The sequence below is a fragment of the Electrophorus electricus genome, chromosome 9 (assembly GCF_041902795.1).
Source record: "Electrophorus electricus isolate QZ-2024a chromosome 9, ASM4190279v1, whole genome shotgun sequence".
Classification (NCBI taxonomy): domain Eukaryota; kingdom Metazoa; phylum Chordata; class Actinopteri; order Gymnotiformes; family Gymnotidae; genus Electrophorus; species Electrophorus electricus.
Window position 1 is genome coordinate 6,437,501 of NC_137505.1, and position 15,000 is coordinate 6,452,500.

Consider the following 15,000-nt stretch of genomic DNA (forward strand, 5'->3'; position numbering starts at 1 on the left):
CACTGATTGCATGCTGCTAGTAACTGTACTCCTACTGCTGGTCACTGTAGTCCTACAGCTGGTCACTGTAGTCCGGCTGCTCGTAACTGTAGTCCTGCTGCTTGTAACTGTAGTCCTACAGCTGGTCACTGTACGCTCTACAGTCTAATAACTGTAGTCTTACTGCCGGTCACTGTAGTCCTGCTGCTGGTCACTGTAGACTTACTGCTGGTCACTGTAGACTTACTGCTGTTAATTGTAGTCCTACTGCTGTTAATTGTAGACTTACTGCTGGTCCCTGTAGACTTACTGCGGGTCCCTGTAGTCCTACTGCTGGTCCCTGTAGACTTACTGCTGGTCATTGTAGTCCTACTGCTGGTCTCTGTAGTCCTACTGCTGGTCTCTGTAGTCCTACTGCTGGTCTCTGTAGTCCTGAAGCAGGAAAACGGCTTTACATTCTTCAGTGTGTTATGTTAATGGATGCTGTTTAGGTTATGGTGTTACACTTTTGGAGTAGAGTGGAATAAAAGGAATAATTGAATTCCTTTAGTAGAGGGGCTTTTGTGTTATATCTTGGTTCTGACTCACCTGAGTGAGAGTACTTGAGTGATTGGTATTTTATTAAAAAGCTTTACTTTTGTGAAGGTTTGGCAAGACTTCCCACATCTACCTCTGCACCATTTAAACCTACTGAATAGTGACTCACACCGACATCCACAATGATATACACACATATCTAGTTTCACTGGAGTAATAGACTAAAGACACAAACAGCTCAGAAGTGCACACATACACACACACACACACACTCACACACACCCAGACACACACACACACACACCCAGACACACACACACACACACACACACACACACACACACTCACACACACCCAGACACACACACACACACACACACGTAGCTGATTTATATTCATTGCCATTCACAGACTTGCAGCAGGACACTGGCAGAGTGCCTTTGTGTGCAGCCTGCCATTACGGCTTGGCGTAGAGCCAGGATCTACGGGGAGTCAGTGGGTCAAGATGACAGTAGCAGGGCAGGAGCACCGAGGTGCCCCCCACCCCCACCCCCCGAGAGCCAGGCCGCCCCAAACCGACCTCCCCTCCTCCCCCAGCGGAGGTGACTGCTCCGTGGGCTCACCGCACCTCTCTCCCCCCTAGGGGCCTGGAGCTGCCAGTCCTCTGCCAGCCTGGCTCTCTACAGTCCCTGGGCAGTGCTGGGTACCACGGCCAGCTGGCTGCTGAGGTCCACAGAGAGGGGTTTTCAGTGGTAATTTCTGTGAGAAACACAAACACACACACACACACACACACACACAAACCCTCACAAGCAGTCCACATATCCTGAGCCCTTCCTGTAAACAGCCTTTCAAAACAATGATATTTTCCACTTTAGCACTCACGGAGCACACTTATTGTTCTCTCATCCATCTTCCACTGGCAGTTTTACTCTGCAAATATTTTTATGTTTGATCACGCACATATTTCTGTAATGCTCACAGCGAGAAAGATTAACATTCCTACATAGGATTTTCCACAGCTCCCCAAGATGCCAGGCACTCTGTGTGGCTGGCATTTACCATTCCGTATCCAGTGGCATATAATTGAGGATTACTGGGAAGGACCTGGCAATTCATTCAGCAACTTCAGCAGAGCGAAGATGCCAGACATGTCTGCAGGGCCGAAGCTGTGATGGTCAGCCTAGCAGATGCCCTGTGCCTCTGGCTTCTCGTGCAGACTGTACCCTGTACCTGGCCGGATGTTCCGGATGTACTGGATGTGCTGGATGTACTGAACAGCACGTACTGAATAAAGATATCAGCCTCTCAGCCTCTCCTCAGCACTTCAGCATTGGTGGAGGCTGTTCATCTTTTTAATACTGGTAAGCTGACTGATCCTCTCCTCTGGTTTGAATAAAGATGATGAGTTAGTGTATAAAGGCGTCGGCAGGCGGGCGGGTGAGTTTGAGATAGGCGCTTTCAAACAGGCTGGCGGTGGAAGTCTGCGCCCGTGTGCAGAGGAGTTTTAAGGTGACCCCGAGTCTCCTGCACGGGAAGAGAGGGAGAGAGATGGAAGAAGAGCCCGTGTCCACAGCTTATCAAAGTTTAATACGCCCTGCCAGCGCTGGAAGCTAATAAGAGAGGAGAAAGAGGAGTTGTGTGAGTACGCACACACGCACACCCGCACGCACGCATACACACACACACACACACACATACACACACACACACACACACTCGCACTCACACACACGCATACACACACACACACACACACTCGCACTCACACACACCCGCACGCACGCATACACACACACACACACACACACACCCGCACGCACGCATACACACACACACACACGCATACACAGACACACGCACACCCGCACGCACGCATACACACACACACACGCACACTCACACACGCATGCACGCACGCACGCACGCACACATGCACACACACTCACACTCACACACACCCGCACATACACACACGCACGCATGCACGCACGCACGCACGCACGCACGCACACACACCCACACACACACGCACGCATACACAGACACACACACAAACACACATACACGCGCGCGCACACACAAACACACACACACGCACGCATACACACAAACACACACACACACATACAGCCAAACACACCAGCCATTGTAAAAGACTTCCATGTACTTTTGCTGCATATCCTTGGGGTGTCACATATGATAAGTCTTAAGAAAAGAAAGTGTTCAGGGAATCCTGTGGACATAAACATGTCACTGCTACTTACGGCTCACAGTTAAGCATCGGCAATGTTATCATACCTTATTTGCTGTTGCTCAACAGAGTCTGTTTTCACTATATAAAAAATTTCTGTGCGTTAACAACTGTTATTCTTTACTCATCTACCACAGCATATATCTTCATGAACATTATTTTCCACGTTCTAACACTGCTGTCTGTGTCGCAGTGGAATACGTATTTATCTAATGCCCCCCTCAGCGCATCATGCAAACGCTGATTTGAACAGGGACTGTGGCACGGCAGTGAGAATTAGGCACTGCTCGGACAGTGTTCGAATCTGTGTAGCACAAACGTGCGCATTAGGCAAGCGCAGGGGTGCTTGCTGGCGGGAGCGAAGTGTGTATCTCACGCCTGAACTTTGTCTCCCCTTGCTCCTGTCAATACGGATCATCGAGGTGACTCCGAACGTGCCTTTATAGTTCAGCAGCGGGTGCTCTCAGCTCACAACGGTGCTGAGAAGCACATCCACTGCCTGAGGACAGCTCACACTCGCACACAGGCTGTTAGTGTGTGAGCTCGAGAGAGAGAGAGAGAGAGAGAGGATAAAGAAAGGTGGAGAGTAGATAGAATGAATATTTTTCTAGATATAGGTTTTCTTGTCATTCTACCAGATCTTCTGTTTGCCAAAGTGTGAAATGGTGTTGTAAATTTTTTTTTAATGTTTCATAAAAAAATGTGAACAAATGTCAATGTTTTGTTCAATTATACTGTTGATGTATTTGGGTGAGGAATACATGTGCTTACACAATATATATTTGAGATTTTGTTAGTGTTTTTCTGTGTGTGTGTGTGTGTGTGTGTGTGTGTGTGTGAGACATTGAGGGTACGTTCCTGAGAGTCTGTTAAACACTACAGACTGGGTATGTTTGTGAAGCAGCATTTCAGCAGAGACAGTCTGTTAAACACTACAGACTGGGTATGTTTGTGAAGCAGCATTTCAGCAGAGACAGTCTGTTACACACTACAGACTGAGGAGGCTCTTGTGAAAACATGATAAGAAAACAGAGAGACCCTGAGAAAGTAACGAGGGAGAATGAAGCGCACGCCGGCAGCAGGGGAGAAGGGCAGAGGAGGAGATACCAGGAGGGTTTAGTTCGACTTCAACAGGCTAACTGGAGATACTGGGTAGGGTTTAGTTCAGCTTCAGCAGGCTAACCTGAGATACTGGGGAGGGTTTAGTTCGGCTTCAGCAGATGAACCGGAGCCAGTCCCTGGAGGAATTCTGAGGTCCTGGGCCATGTGGATTGGGATAACGATTCCATACGCAGAAAGGTGCGGTGTTCACTTCAACTCCAGGGTCGAGGGTGTAGGAGGCAGGATAATGTATGTCAGCTGTAATTCCTATAGGTGAGGGGATATAACAGAGCACAGGGGAAATGCTCAGAGCTCACTTACACTGGGTGCCTGAGGTGGGTTTAGTATAACAGGCTGAAAGCCTGAAAGGTAGATGTGAGAAGGTGTAGACAGCCTGTTTTCCTTCGTCTCTGTCTTCCAGCATTTTTGAAGATGTAACATACACACACACACACATATATATATATATGTGAATCCCTGCCCTTCTATATTGTAATTCTCTCTCTCTCTCTCTCTCTCTCTCTCCCCATCTGCCTTTCCTAACTCTCTCTTTGAACGCTCTCTTGCGCAGCACATGCTCTGTACCAGGGGCAGAGCTGTCCACGCCTGGTCCAGTGTGCGGCAAGTGAGCGTGAGCTCCCCGACTGACCCAGGGAAGCGGAGGCTTACGTCTCCCTAGAACAGCCAGCGCTACGTTCGGAGCCGAAAGCACACGCCTACCGCCCAAACGCATGAAAACTCCGACACTGCTGGCATTATTTACCTTTCTTTCCTGCCCTTTTTTCTCCTTGACAGGGGCGCTTTTTCGGCAAAAAACCAAACCAACCCCTGACATAACCCACCCGTTGCCCTTCTCAACCTTTCCTTCACATATATATGCAAAGCGTACAGGGAGCGGAACTGAACAGTGCCTTATGATTGCTGTGAATTCAGGGGTCAGAGGTGAAGGAAAACTTACCCTGTCATTAAATAAAAAGGCTTTCTGATCCTTATGGGAAGAGAGATAAAAAATGTTAATGTTTTTACTCATGCAAGCAAGGCTCTAAACGAAGAATACAGTAACATACAGCAGTTGTGTGTGTGTGTGTGTGGGGGGGGGGGGGGTCTCTTTATCTCAGCATAAAAGGAGTAATATTCCTCTCGCACGTTCAGTGTGTGCGTGAGAGAGGGAGAGACACTGGAGATGGGAATCATCATCTAGCTGTGACTGCCATAATTGGCTCTTTTCTTCCCTACCGCTACTTAGGGCTGATAGCCCAATTTAGCCGCCACATGCTAAAGACACTTTCAGAGTGTAATCAGAATTAAAGAGAATGGGTTTTACTCACTTTAAAGGGGCCTTTTAAGCCACTCTCTGTGGACTGAAACACCGATGGGTCCCTTCAGTCGTCAGATGAGACCACATGCAGTTAGCGAGGTCTGACGGCGCTAGCTCGCCTGTGGCGTGTCCTTAGGTAACGACAGACGAGACCTTCCACTCTCCATGTTCTAAGAGCAACCCAGGCCTCACAGGCAGGCCCATATTGTGCTGCTCTCTAGTAATCATAGCATGGAGATTTGTGTAAATTGGTCTCTAGATAGTATCAAAGGACTTTTTAAGGCTTTCGAGTAAAGATATCCATCGTTAAGCGACAAAGGATGAGTGGATGGCTCTTCATGCCACAGTGCGCATGCTGATGCTGCGTCTTCCTTTTTGCTGATTGGCTTATGACTACAGTGGAAATAGACAGTAGCTTTGAGATAATCTGTCATTTCCTTTCAGGCTTCTCCATCACTCTGTCTGCCTTTTACTCCTGTTCTCTCTCTCTCTCTCTCTCTCTCTCTCTCTCTCTCTCTCTCTCTCTCTCCCCCTCCCTCTCTCTCTCTCTCTCGTATGGGCACACTGGTTCGAGTTTTCTCGCTGCAGGCTATTTCCTTTGGTAAGCTGAATAAAATGCAAATGTACCCGGTAAGAATGAAAGGGTAAGGGAACGTTCTCTAGTTTTGTTCCTGTTGGTATGAGCTGAATTCGCAGGAAGGCTTGAATATATCGAAATAACACGCATGTTATCCTTTAGAAAGAAGCCACATAACGATTCTGGCGTGTGTATAATCTACACGGTCTTGCCGACTAACTATAGCGGATACGTACCACCTTCCAAAATTAAAGACACAACAAAATCCTTTTTTTTGGGTAAGATATAAAATATATTTTTATATCTTTAAAGTATAATGATTTTGAATTCAGTATTTACAGACAGTCAAAGCTTTAGTAAACCAGTCAGAGCTTCCAAATGGTTGTTATTCACTGTCAATTCTTGTGTTCAGAACTCAGAATTTGCATTTAGACTTCAGAACAATGAATGTTTTGAGAAAAACAAGACTCCCACTGCTTCCTGGGCTGCAACCTTGTTATTTCAAAATTCCTGAATGGGCCTAAATGCATAAAGTGAGTGTACAGTTGAATGAATGAATGAATGAATCAATCAATCAAAGAATGAATGAATGAAACAGGTGCTTCATTACAGTTGCACACAAGTAGCGTGCAGACGGCGGAATTCTAATTTCTTCGGCTTCCGATGTGCTCCTGTCACCGCGGCTTCTGGAGAAGCGTCACCGTGGGCCTGCTGCGTGGCTCCAGTCCCAGAACTTCCCCGCCGCATGAATGTACCGTGCTCTCTGCTCGCTTTAGACCTGTCCTAGGGGCTGTCTCTCACCGAGGCTTCGGTGTCTGATATAGCAACGGAGGGTTAGTGAACCAGTGAGGAAGGGCAGAGCACAAAAAGAAAGATAATCCTAGCCACCGTGCCCCTGTACAGGATAAAAGAAAGGCCTTGTGTGTTTAACAGAAGCCCTGGCTCTCATCTGCAGGAGAGAAAGGAGATTTAAATTGCAGTCACAGAAGAAAGCGACTCACAATAAAAAAAAATAAAAAATAAAAAACTTCTCAGCATAGAATAAGATTGAAACATATATGATACTTTTACATGTAATTCAAGGAAGCTAGGACAGTATTTTTGTGTCTGTTTCTCACTAGAAAACCACTCTGAAAGCTCCGGTTTTAAGCTTCACGTCTGAGGCCCCACAGTGGAGTTGTGCTTTGCTCGGACAAGCTGTACTCATACCAAGTCTGGAGGGGTCACAGTACAGACGCAACCGTCAGTTCCATATTGTCTGTTTGTTGGTCGCCATGTGCTCTCAATATTTCCCGTGTTCATATGGTGGAAATCTCTCATAAACATGTATAGAAGATAAGGGTTAAGTTACAGAGCTACGCCTATGCGTGATTCAATTTCACTTGGATTTGCTGTGATCCATGAGTAGACTCCCTTGGGAAATATATACTTTGATTAATGTAATCCCACAGAATGGGTGAATTAGGTGTGTGCGTGTGTGTGTGGAAGGGGGACAGTGCTGACAGAATCATTAGGGACACACAAAACAAGTCACGGACATTTAACTCAAACCTCCAGGAACCAGAGCGCACGTTGCGTCCTTCTTTTTTGTTACCCGCTTCAGCCTGTCTGGCTGGAGTTCTGTTGGCTCCCAGTTTCCGAAGGCTGCCGTTCCCATCACATGTACAGTGCGAGGCTGTGAACCACTGCGGACTACCACGCAAGCGCAAGCGCTTCTCTTTCTCACTTACGCAGGTAAGTCTGAACAGCTCTGCACAGACAAAAAAACAGCAGCGCAGGTGCATAGACTTTTGCAGACACACCATGTAGTAAAATGGAAGCAATGTTCTATGGGTTTTTGACTCTCTATAAGACCTTAAATTGGCCATACTGTACAGATGCCAGCATTTAGCTCAGTGCGAAATTACAGAGGAAATTTAGTAAGAACGTATTAATATTCCCACCTGGACAGACGTTATCAAGTCAAAGATGTATGGTACTACTGCTTACAGATGTACCCTAAATGTTCCGCTAATCATCTCTTTGAAGGCTGCAAGATTGACGGAGCTCATATAATTCATTTTAATTACGTCTACCACAAGATAACCGCCTACGGAGGGTGAAATATGATGTTGAGACGAACAATTTAATATCGACTGTTTAAGTGAATAATAATTAAAAAAAGAATAGCGGTGGTGAACTCTTTGCCCTTCGATACAATACCTGATCGGTTTTAATTGGGAATTTAAAAACTTTAGCGCAGTTAAACTCTCAAAAGTAACATGTGCCAAATTAAATTTTTACATTTCAATAAGCAACTAAATAAACACAACTGCACAAACACACAAATAAATAAATCTGCTTTATGTTTCACAATACTCAAGAATGTCAATGCGATTCATTTGCATTTTTAATAAAGTAGGCCATGTGTCCACAGTGATTGAACTAAACTGTACAAATGTTTGGTTAATCTAAAACAGCATGGCATGACTAGTGGAGCCTAGCTTCTGGTCGTTTCCTTAAGACTCGTCTCCTTAAGTTGTATCAAGGATTTTGTCAAGAGCAGTTTTGCATCCAGTAACAAACCTGCCCGTTAACATGGTCCAAACGACGGATTCCTGTAACTCTGACAGCATAGCTCTAAGAAAATAGGCCACTCTATATTAATCCTTTTAGGTTAATACTTTGAAACAGTACATGGGTTTCTGTTCAGTGAAGTTGAGTATCTTTTGAAATTTCATAAAGAGGAGATACTGTTTGGCATCAATATAATATACGTACAACCTTCTTTCTACTATATATGTATGTATGTGTGTGTATGTATGTGTGTGTGTGTGTGTGTGTGTGTGTGTGTGTGTGTGTGTGTGTGTGTGTGTGTTTAATTTGAATAATTCTAAGAAGATTTCTATGCTGGTGTTCAGTTAACCTGGTGCCTTTATCCCACACATAAAACACAGCCTTCACTAACGGAATCGCGCCTGGAGCTCGCCACAAAACGCACGGTTTAGACCGTGGATGTAGTTACACTACATTATTTGCCATCAAAGCACTCACCTCGTTAATGCACAGGGAGAGGGAGAGAGAGAGAGAGAGAGAGAGAGAGAGAGAGAGAGAGAGAGAGAGAGAGAGAGAGAGAGAGAGAGAGAGAGAGAGAGAGAGAGACTACAGGATTAGACTTCGAGAAGAACAGCGTTGTTGGTGAGGACGGCTTCTCCTACCGCGTCCCGCTCCTCGGCAGTTCTCCCCTCCGTCTCCGCCGAGCTCACCGCGCTCCTATTCTTTCCTCTTAAACATATGAAAATTTATGCTAATGAAAAGCAGCACTAACTGTTAGTTGCTTGTTATGCAGGAGAGTCCCTCTCTGTTAGCCGCTGTGGAAGCAATAGCTCTCACGACATACTAGCAGCGGATATCCTGTGTCCTATATATCCTAGAAAACACAAACAAATAAGTGTGAGCGGAAATTATCGCGCGAATTGATCGCTTTGATTTTTCACGATAATTAAACTACGTTCGAGCAGCGTTCTTTGAACTTTGAAATCACACTAACTTTTCATGCATTAGATAACCTAAATGACGGGGAAAATAACAAAGCCTTCCGTGGCTAGGCTACGCACTTCGTTTTAATTTCACAAGCTAATTGCACATTATCGTACAATACTGAAAGAAATGTGATCTTTTTGCATCACTATTTAAATTCTCAAAGTAACCCACAAATGTGTTATTTCAGGCGTGAGAAATGTTATAAGGTTTGCTTTATAAAGCTCTAAACTGTAGGTCATTAGAGCATCTAAATCTCTATTGCTTTTATTTTATTTGTCATTTGTACTAATTATTTTGAATATGTAGTTTTAGGTTTGAAGTGTAAAAAGTCACAATAAACACAACTTATAAACTAAATTCAACACCCGTTTTCTTTTTTCTTTGGTAAGTCTCTTTTAATAAGGAGATAGCTAAGTTCGAACTGAATAATTCGCCAGAAACAGCGCCACAGTGTAAACACGGGTTTAAATTGGGCCGTTTGTGCGTTTTAATAACAAATCCCTACGTTGATCCTTAAGCTCGCACGAACGTTTAAACGTTGTTTTGACGCGATGGCTCCGCTCGGATCCTAAAGACGCGCTCGGAGACCTGTCACTCACTCAGCGGCTACCCAATGAGCGCCGGGCTTACCCGGACCTCCGCCTCGCAATTGGATGAAAGACGTGGAAGGTTTTGCGCACGGCCGGCCGCCCGCAGACACTCGCGTAGTCCCGGGCACGGAGGGAGGGACGCACACAACTGTCATAGAACGGGCGGAGGAAAGCGAGACCAGGAGGAATAAAGAGAAAGAAGTGTGGGCTTTCTCATCAATTGCGCCTTCATTACCAGAGGTGCGTGGCGGGCATGATGAGAGGGAGTCCAAGTTTAAGCCACATCCATCCTGCCCGCGGATGAAACACGAGGACCGTGTCGAAATAGACAAGAGCCGTGACGAGCGCAGGACGAGCGGGAAGTTTACAAAGGAAAGATTATCCCGATGTAAAGATACCTGTCCACAATGTTCCTCCACGTGGGATTTACGTAATCGTTACCTTCAATCAAAGCATACAGGGTGCAACACTTTTTTTTTTTTTTTTTTTTTTAAATCTATGTGGTTATTCTTTTTCTTCGGGTTTCTTAATATAATACCCACTCGGCGAACGGAACGCACGCAGAGTTGAACGCGATGTAAAATTGTTTTCACGGCAAATGTGGATTTCCTTTAAAATTCGATGGATATTTTTGATTACCGTTGCGAGCTGTCGGCGGATCAATCCAAAACACCAAGCATAGTTTTCCAGTTTGAATAATTCATGAAATAAGAGTGTCCCTTCAAGGGGTGGAAAAAGTTCCGACAGCGCGAGGAGGGGGAATAATAAGAATACTTGTGCAGAGTGGTTAGGGGGATGGCCACCGCAGCTTCCAACCCCTACCTGACTAGCAACAGTATTCTCTCGTCAGGCTCCACGGTGCACTCGGAGTCCGGCGGTGGCATGCAGCCGGGAAATGCCGCCGTTACTTCGGTGTCAGGCGGCTACAGAGGAGACCCTGCGGTGAAAATGGTGCAGAGCGACTTTATGCACGGAACCATGGCAGCAAGTAACGGGGGGCACATGCTAAGCCATGCCCATCAGTGGGTTACCTCGCTGACCCACGCCGCAGTCGCCGCGGCGGCCGCCGAAGCCGGCTCGCCGTGGTCTTCGAGCCCCGTTGGAATGGCCGGCAGCCCCCAGCAACAGGACGTCAAGAGCAATTCAAACAGAGAAGACCTGCACGCCGGCACGGCGTTACACCACAGACCTCCGCACATAGGAGCTCACCAGTCGCACCAAAGCGCGTGGGGCACCGCCACGGCGGCGCACATCAGTACCATTACCGGAGGACAGCAACAATCGCAGCAGTCCCTTATTTATTCCCAGCCGGGTGGTTTCACCGTCAACGGGATGCTCAGCCCTCCCGGGGGTTTGGTTCATCCGGGTCTGATGCGTGGGGAATCGCCAGAAATCGACCACGGCAGCCACCACCACCACCAACATCACCACCAACACCATCACCATCATCACCAGCAACACCACGGGGTGAACAGCCACGACTCGCACTCGGACGAGGACACGCCGACCTCCGACGACCTGGAGCAGTTCGCCAAACAGTTCAAACAGCGGCGAATAAAGCTTGGCTTCACGCAAGCCGACGTCGGTCTGGCCCTGGGAACCCTTTACGGAAACGTCTTCTCACAGACCACGATTTGTAGGTTCGAGGCGCTGCAGCTGAGCTTTAAAAACATGTGCAAGCTGAAGCCGCTTTTGAATAAGTGGCTAGAGGAAGCCGACTCGACCACCGGAAGCCCGACCAGTATCGACAAAATAGCCGCGCAGGGCCGAAAGCGCAAAAAGCGCACGTCGATCGAGGTGAGCGTGAAGGGGGCCCTGGAAAGTCACTTTTTGAAATGTCCCAAGCCCTCGGCACAGGAAATCTCCAGTCTGGCGGACAATCTACAGCTTGAAAAGGAGGTCGTTCGGGTTTGGTTCTGCAATCGGAGACAGAAAGAGAAGAGGATGACACCGCCCGGAGTTCCCCAGACACCGGAGGACGTGTACTCCCAGGTCGGCAACGTGAGTGCAGACACACCGCCTCCGTCCATGGACTGCAAACGTATGTTCACTGAGACATAGAACTGATATTTTAGGCACAGTTCAGTTAAATGGACGATAATTACCAACAACGCATGAGACAGTTTTCTTACTACTATTATGAGACAATTACACTCCCGCAGATATGTGCATATACGAGAGAAAAACAAAATCCTCGAGTCAAACCCATCATAGAAACGCTTCTTTAATCTGCCTTCTGCTCTCCACTGTCCCTCGTTTTAAATGACTGTCTTTGCTCTGTCTTTCAGGAGAGTTTTGTGGTAGATTACTTAAAAGATGCAAGTTTGAAAGACGAGCCGGACGACCAGGTGGGGACAACTCCAAACTCCTATCGCCAGGTGATTCTGGCGCATTGACACTGCAACAATAAGCAAAATGAAAGTAGATTTTATGGATTGCCACCGAAAATTACTGGCATAGGCATAACCATCAATGGACAAAACAAATGAACTTCAGGACTCGTCGCCATTTTCGCGGAGGACTAATGTTATTCATTGAAAAAGGGAATTGTCTTTTTGCCTCAAGTATCGGCTAGTCCACTTCCCGAATACTTTGTGCTGCGAACTACAGCTTTTCTATCTCATAGAATTCTTTTGTTTTTTTCCCGTGGACCGCACTTCTGTGAATAGTTCTCACACAGGGACTACACCGGGGGAAAAGGATTCCAAAACGGCTCTTATTCCCCATTTTGCCTGCCCTATCGTGAACACTGTTTTGTTTGTTTGTTTGGCTAAATAATTGTGGACCATGTCCCTTTTCTTACTGCTATTTCCATGCAGTAGTTTTGGCGGATTTTGATAATTCTGTGTAAATTTGGCAATATGAATTCTCAGTGGTGATTGACTTGCTTTATATTTTTCAATGAAATCACACTTTGGAATATTTTACGGAGTCACCGAAATGTTGCGAGCCGTGACCTTTCTCTTAGAAGTAGCATTTCTTGTATATCGTTTCTCTCTAATTCTGAGTTATATTATACAGTCAGTAGGCTACCACAATTGTTATTAAATTTGCCTACAGGACACCACATTGATAAAATCTAATATGCGGACAAATCATTGTCAAACAAATTTTATTATTTTTTTTTGTGGTTGTTATTTAAGTTCAGTATTGAGTCAGTCAGAGGTGATTGAGAACAATAAATTTGATAGATCTGATACAATAAAGCTTTGTGGTTTTTTACTCAGGTCTCAATATTTATCAAATAACATATACGAATAATAAAATCCATTTAATTAATTCGATAGAAAATACCTGACACAGATGAAGCTTTTTCTATATAGAAATGAAGGCCATTTCTTACACTAATTTACCAGTGATGCATTTTCTCATATTGACCCTTGGCCTATATAAATATCACGCTGATGTTTAAAAACGCAAATATAAATGGGAAATACAAGACGCAAAACTCCCCAAAATACGCAATTTATTTGAATGGAAAGGAATGCTATGTTAGAAAGCTAATTTACTTCTGCGCGATATTGATATGTTTATTAGCCTTTTTTTTAAACTTCCATTGTTTAAAAAGCGCATACAGGCTAAATGCAATTTTGCAGTGCGAACTAGGCAGCGTTATTTCCTAGAATGGCACTGTTTAAAAAGCTGAAGGGACTCTTTAGCTGTCAGCCCTGCTTAGCGCGATACATTTATTTTGCTCCTGGGGTAGGCGTCGACAAACTTCACAACTGTTTTGTTCCAGCCTGTGCATATTTATAGACATGCAGCACATGACAAAACGCATTTCTGTTCTGCTAGAACCGTCACTTAATTGTTGGTACATGACTACTCTTTTATTATTGTTTATTTATACATATTTTTAAATATTACTTTAGGTTATTGCTAAGTCGGTAACAATCCATTATCTAGATGACCTATCGTTGCTATCGTTGGAATAGGTCACACACACACCGCTTGCTGTTTTCTCCTATTGTCAGTCGCAATAGGACTGTTTTTACTCTCACATTAGTTGTTAATTTTCTCAAATTAAATGTTTGTTGGACACAAGCATCAGCAGTAGGTTTTGTTCCTAATAACCGACATTTGTTTACTGTTTTCCCTGATAAAGCAGACGTGTTAAGAGTCAAGCGTTCGTCTTAACTGATGTTACACGTGGACTATTTTTTGTGTCACATTGCAACGTGAAATAGCCTAAAAGCTCGTGTGATAATTAGGTGACATTTTATCCTTCCCCGATCAATTGAGCGCACAAAGGCTTATTTACTGTACGGAGAACTGCATCAGGACAGAAGAAGGCACGTTCCTCCACGTCGAGGTGACGTCATCTCCACGCTATTCCCCTCGCGCTGGTGCAGGAGTGCGTTTTGCATGCACGGAAATTCGTATGCGTGCCACGTACCTCACTGGGAGCACGAGGGCCGAGATCCTTCTGTCAGATTGCAACGGGCAAAAGCAGCGCCAAAGGACTGTGAATGAATTGCCATTATTTTCAAATCCACTGTTTGCGCTGGGTAGATGCGCGGGGCTGTTGGCTCTTTATTTCGTCAGACAAGTTTTGTCATTTTTTTCCCTATTTGTATTATTCTCTTTTGCTAGGAATAGCTGGCTCGCGCTTTCAGCGTAGGTGCGCCTAACCTTCCGGCGGATCGACGCTCCAGCACGGGCGTGAGCTGGCGCGTGAATGTTTTTTTTTTTTTTTCTTCCTTCTTTCCCTTTAGGAACTTTTGTCTGCACGAGACTATTCAACCAAACGCGCGGCCCCTCTCTTGCAAATTTAAATTTCGCGGATGATTTTCTATAAACCGGTTGCGTGGCAACGAAATTCAACCTGTGCTGAAAACAGTGCGCCCCGCACCCCGAGCAGTAGCGCGTTCCCATTAATAAAAACGAATGGACCGAGTTACCTTCGGGAAAGTTTCACTCGAAAAGAGCGGATCAAAAAACATGCTGTACAATAACTTCAACAAAAATAGCGACGACAACAAGGGCTATTATTATTATTACTACATTATTATTATTATTATTATTATTATTATTATTATTATTATTATTATTAGCTAGTACTAGTAGCAGTAGAAGAAGAAGGATTGTTGTAGGCCTACTAATTTGATTTTGAAGTAGTAAC

At 45.4% G+C, this 15,000-nt stretch overlaps 1 protein-coding gene across 2 annotated transcripts; it reads left to right on the forward strand.

Moving 5' to 3' along the window:
* The first annotated feature begins 10,021 nt into the window (after positions 1-10,021).
* On the forward strand, positions 10,022-13,084 carry pou3f3a (POU class 3 homeobox 3a). 2 transcript variants are annotated; one of them, XM_027022087.3, is made up of 2 exons: positions 10,022-11,879; positions 12,167-13,084. In XM_027022087.3, exons 1-2 carry the CDS (start codon positions 10,674-10,676, stop codon positions 12,272-12,274), a joined length of 1,314 nt encoding a protein of 437 aa, XP_026877888.2. In that variant the 5' UTR covers positions 10,022-10,673; the 3' UTR covers positions 12,275-13,084. The 2 variants fall into 2 exon arrangements, with proteins under 2 accessions (XP_026877888.2, XP_035378575.1); XM_035522682.2 differs by having other exon boundaries at positions 10,022-11,870.
* The last annotated feature ends 1,916 nt before the right edge of the window (positions 13,085-15,000 follow it).

Bases quoted from the DNA above. Each gene is read 5' to 3' on its own strand.
- pou3f3a (XM_027022087.3), top strand. From the start codon at position 10,674: ATGGCCACCGCAGCTTCCAACCCCTACCTGACTAGCAACAGTATTCTC. The intron at 11,880-12,166 runs GTGAGTGCAGAC...TCTGTCTTTCAG, and splicing joins TGTACTCCCAGGTCGGCAAC to GAGAGTTTTGTGGTAGATTA.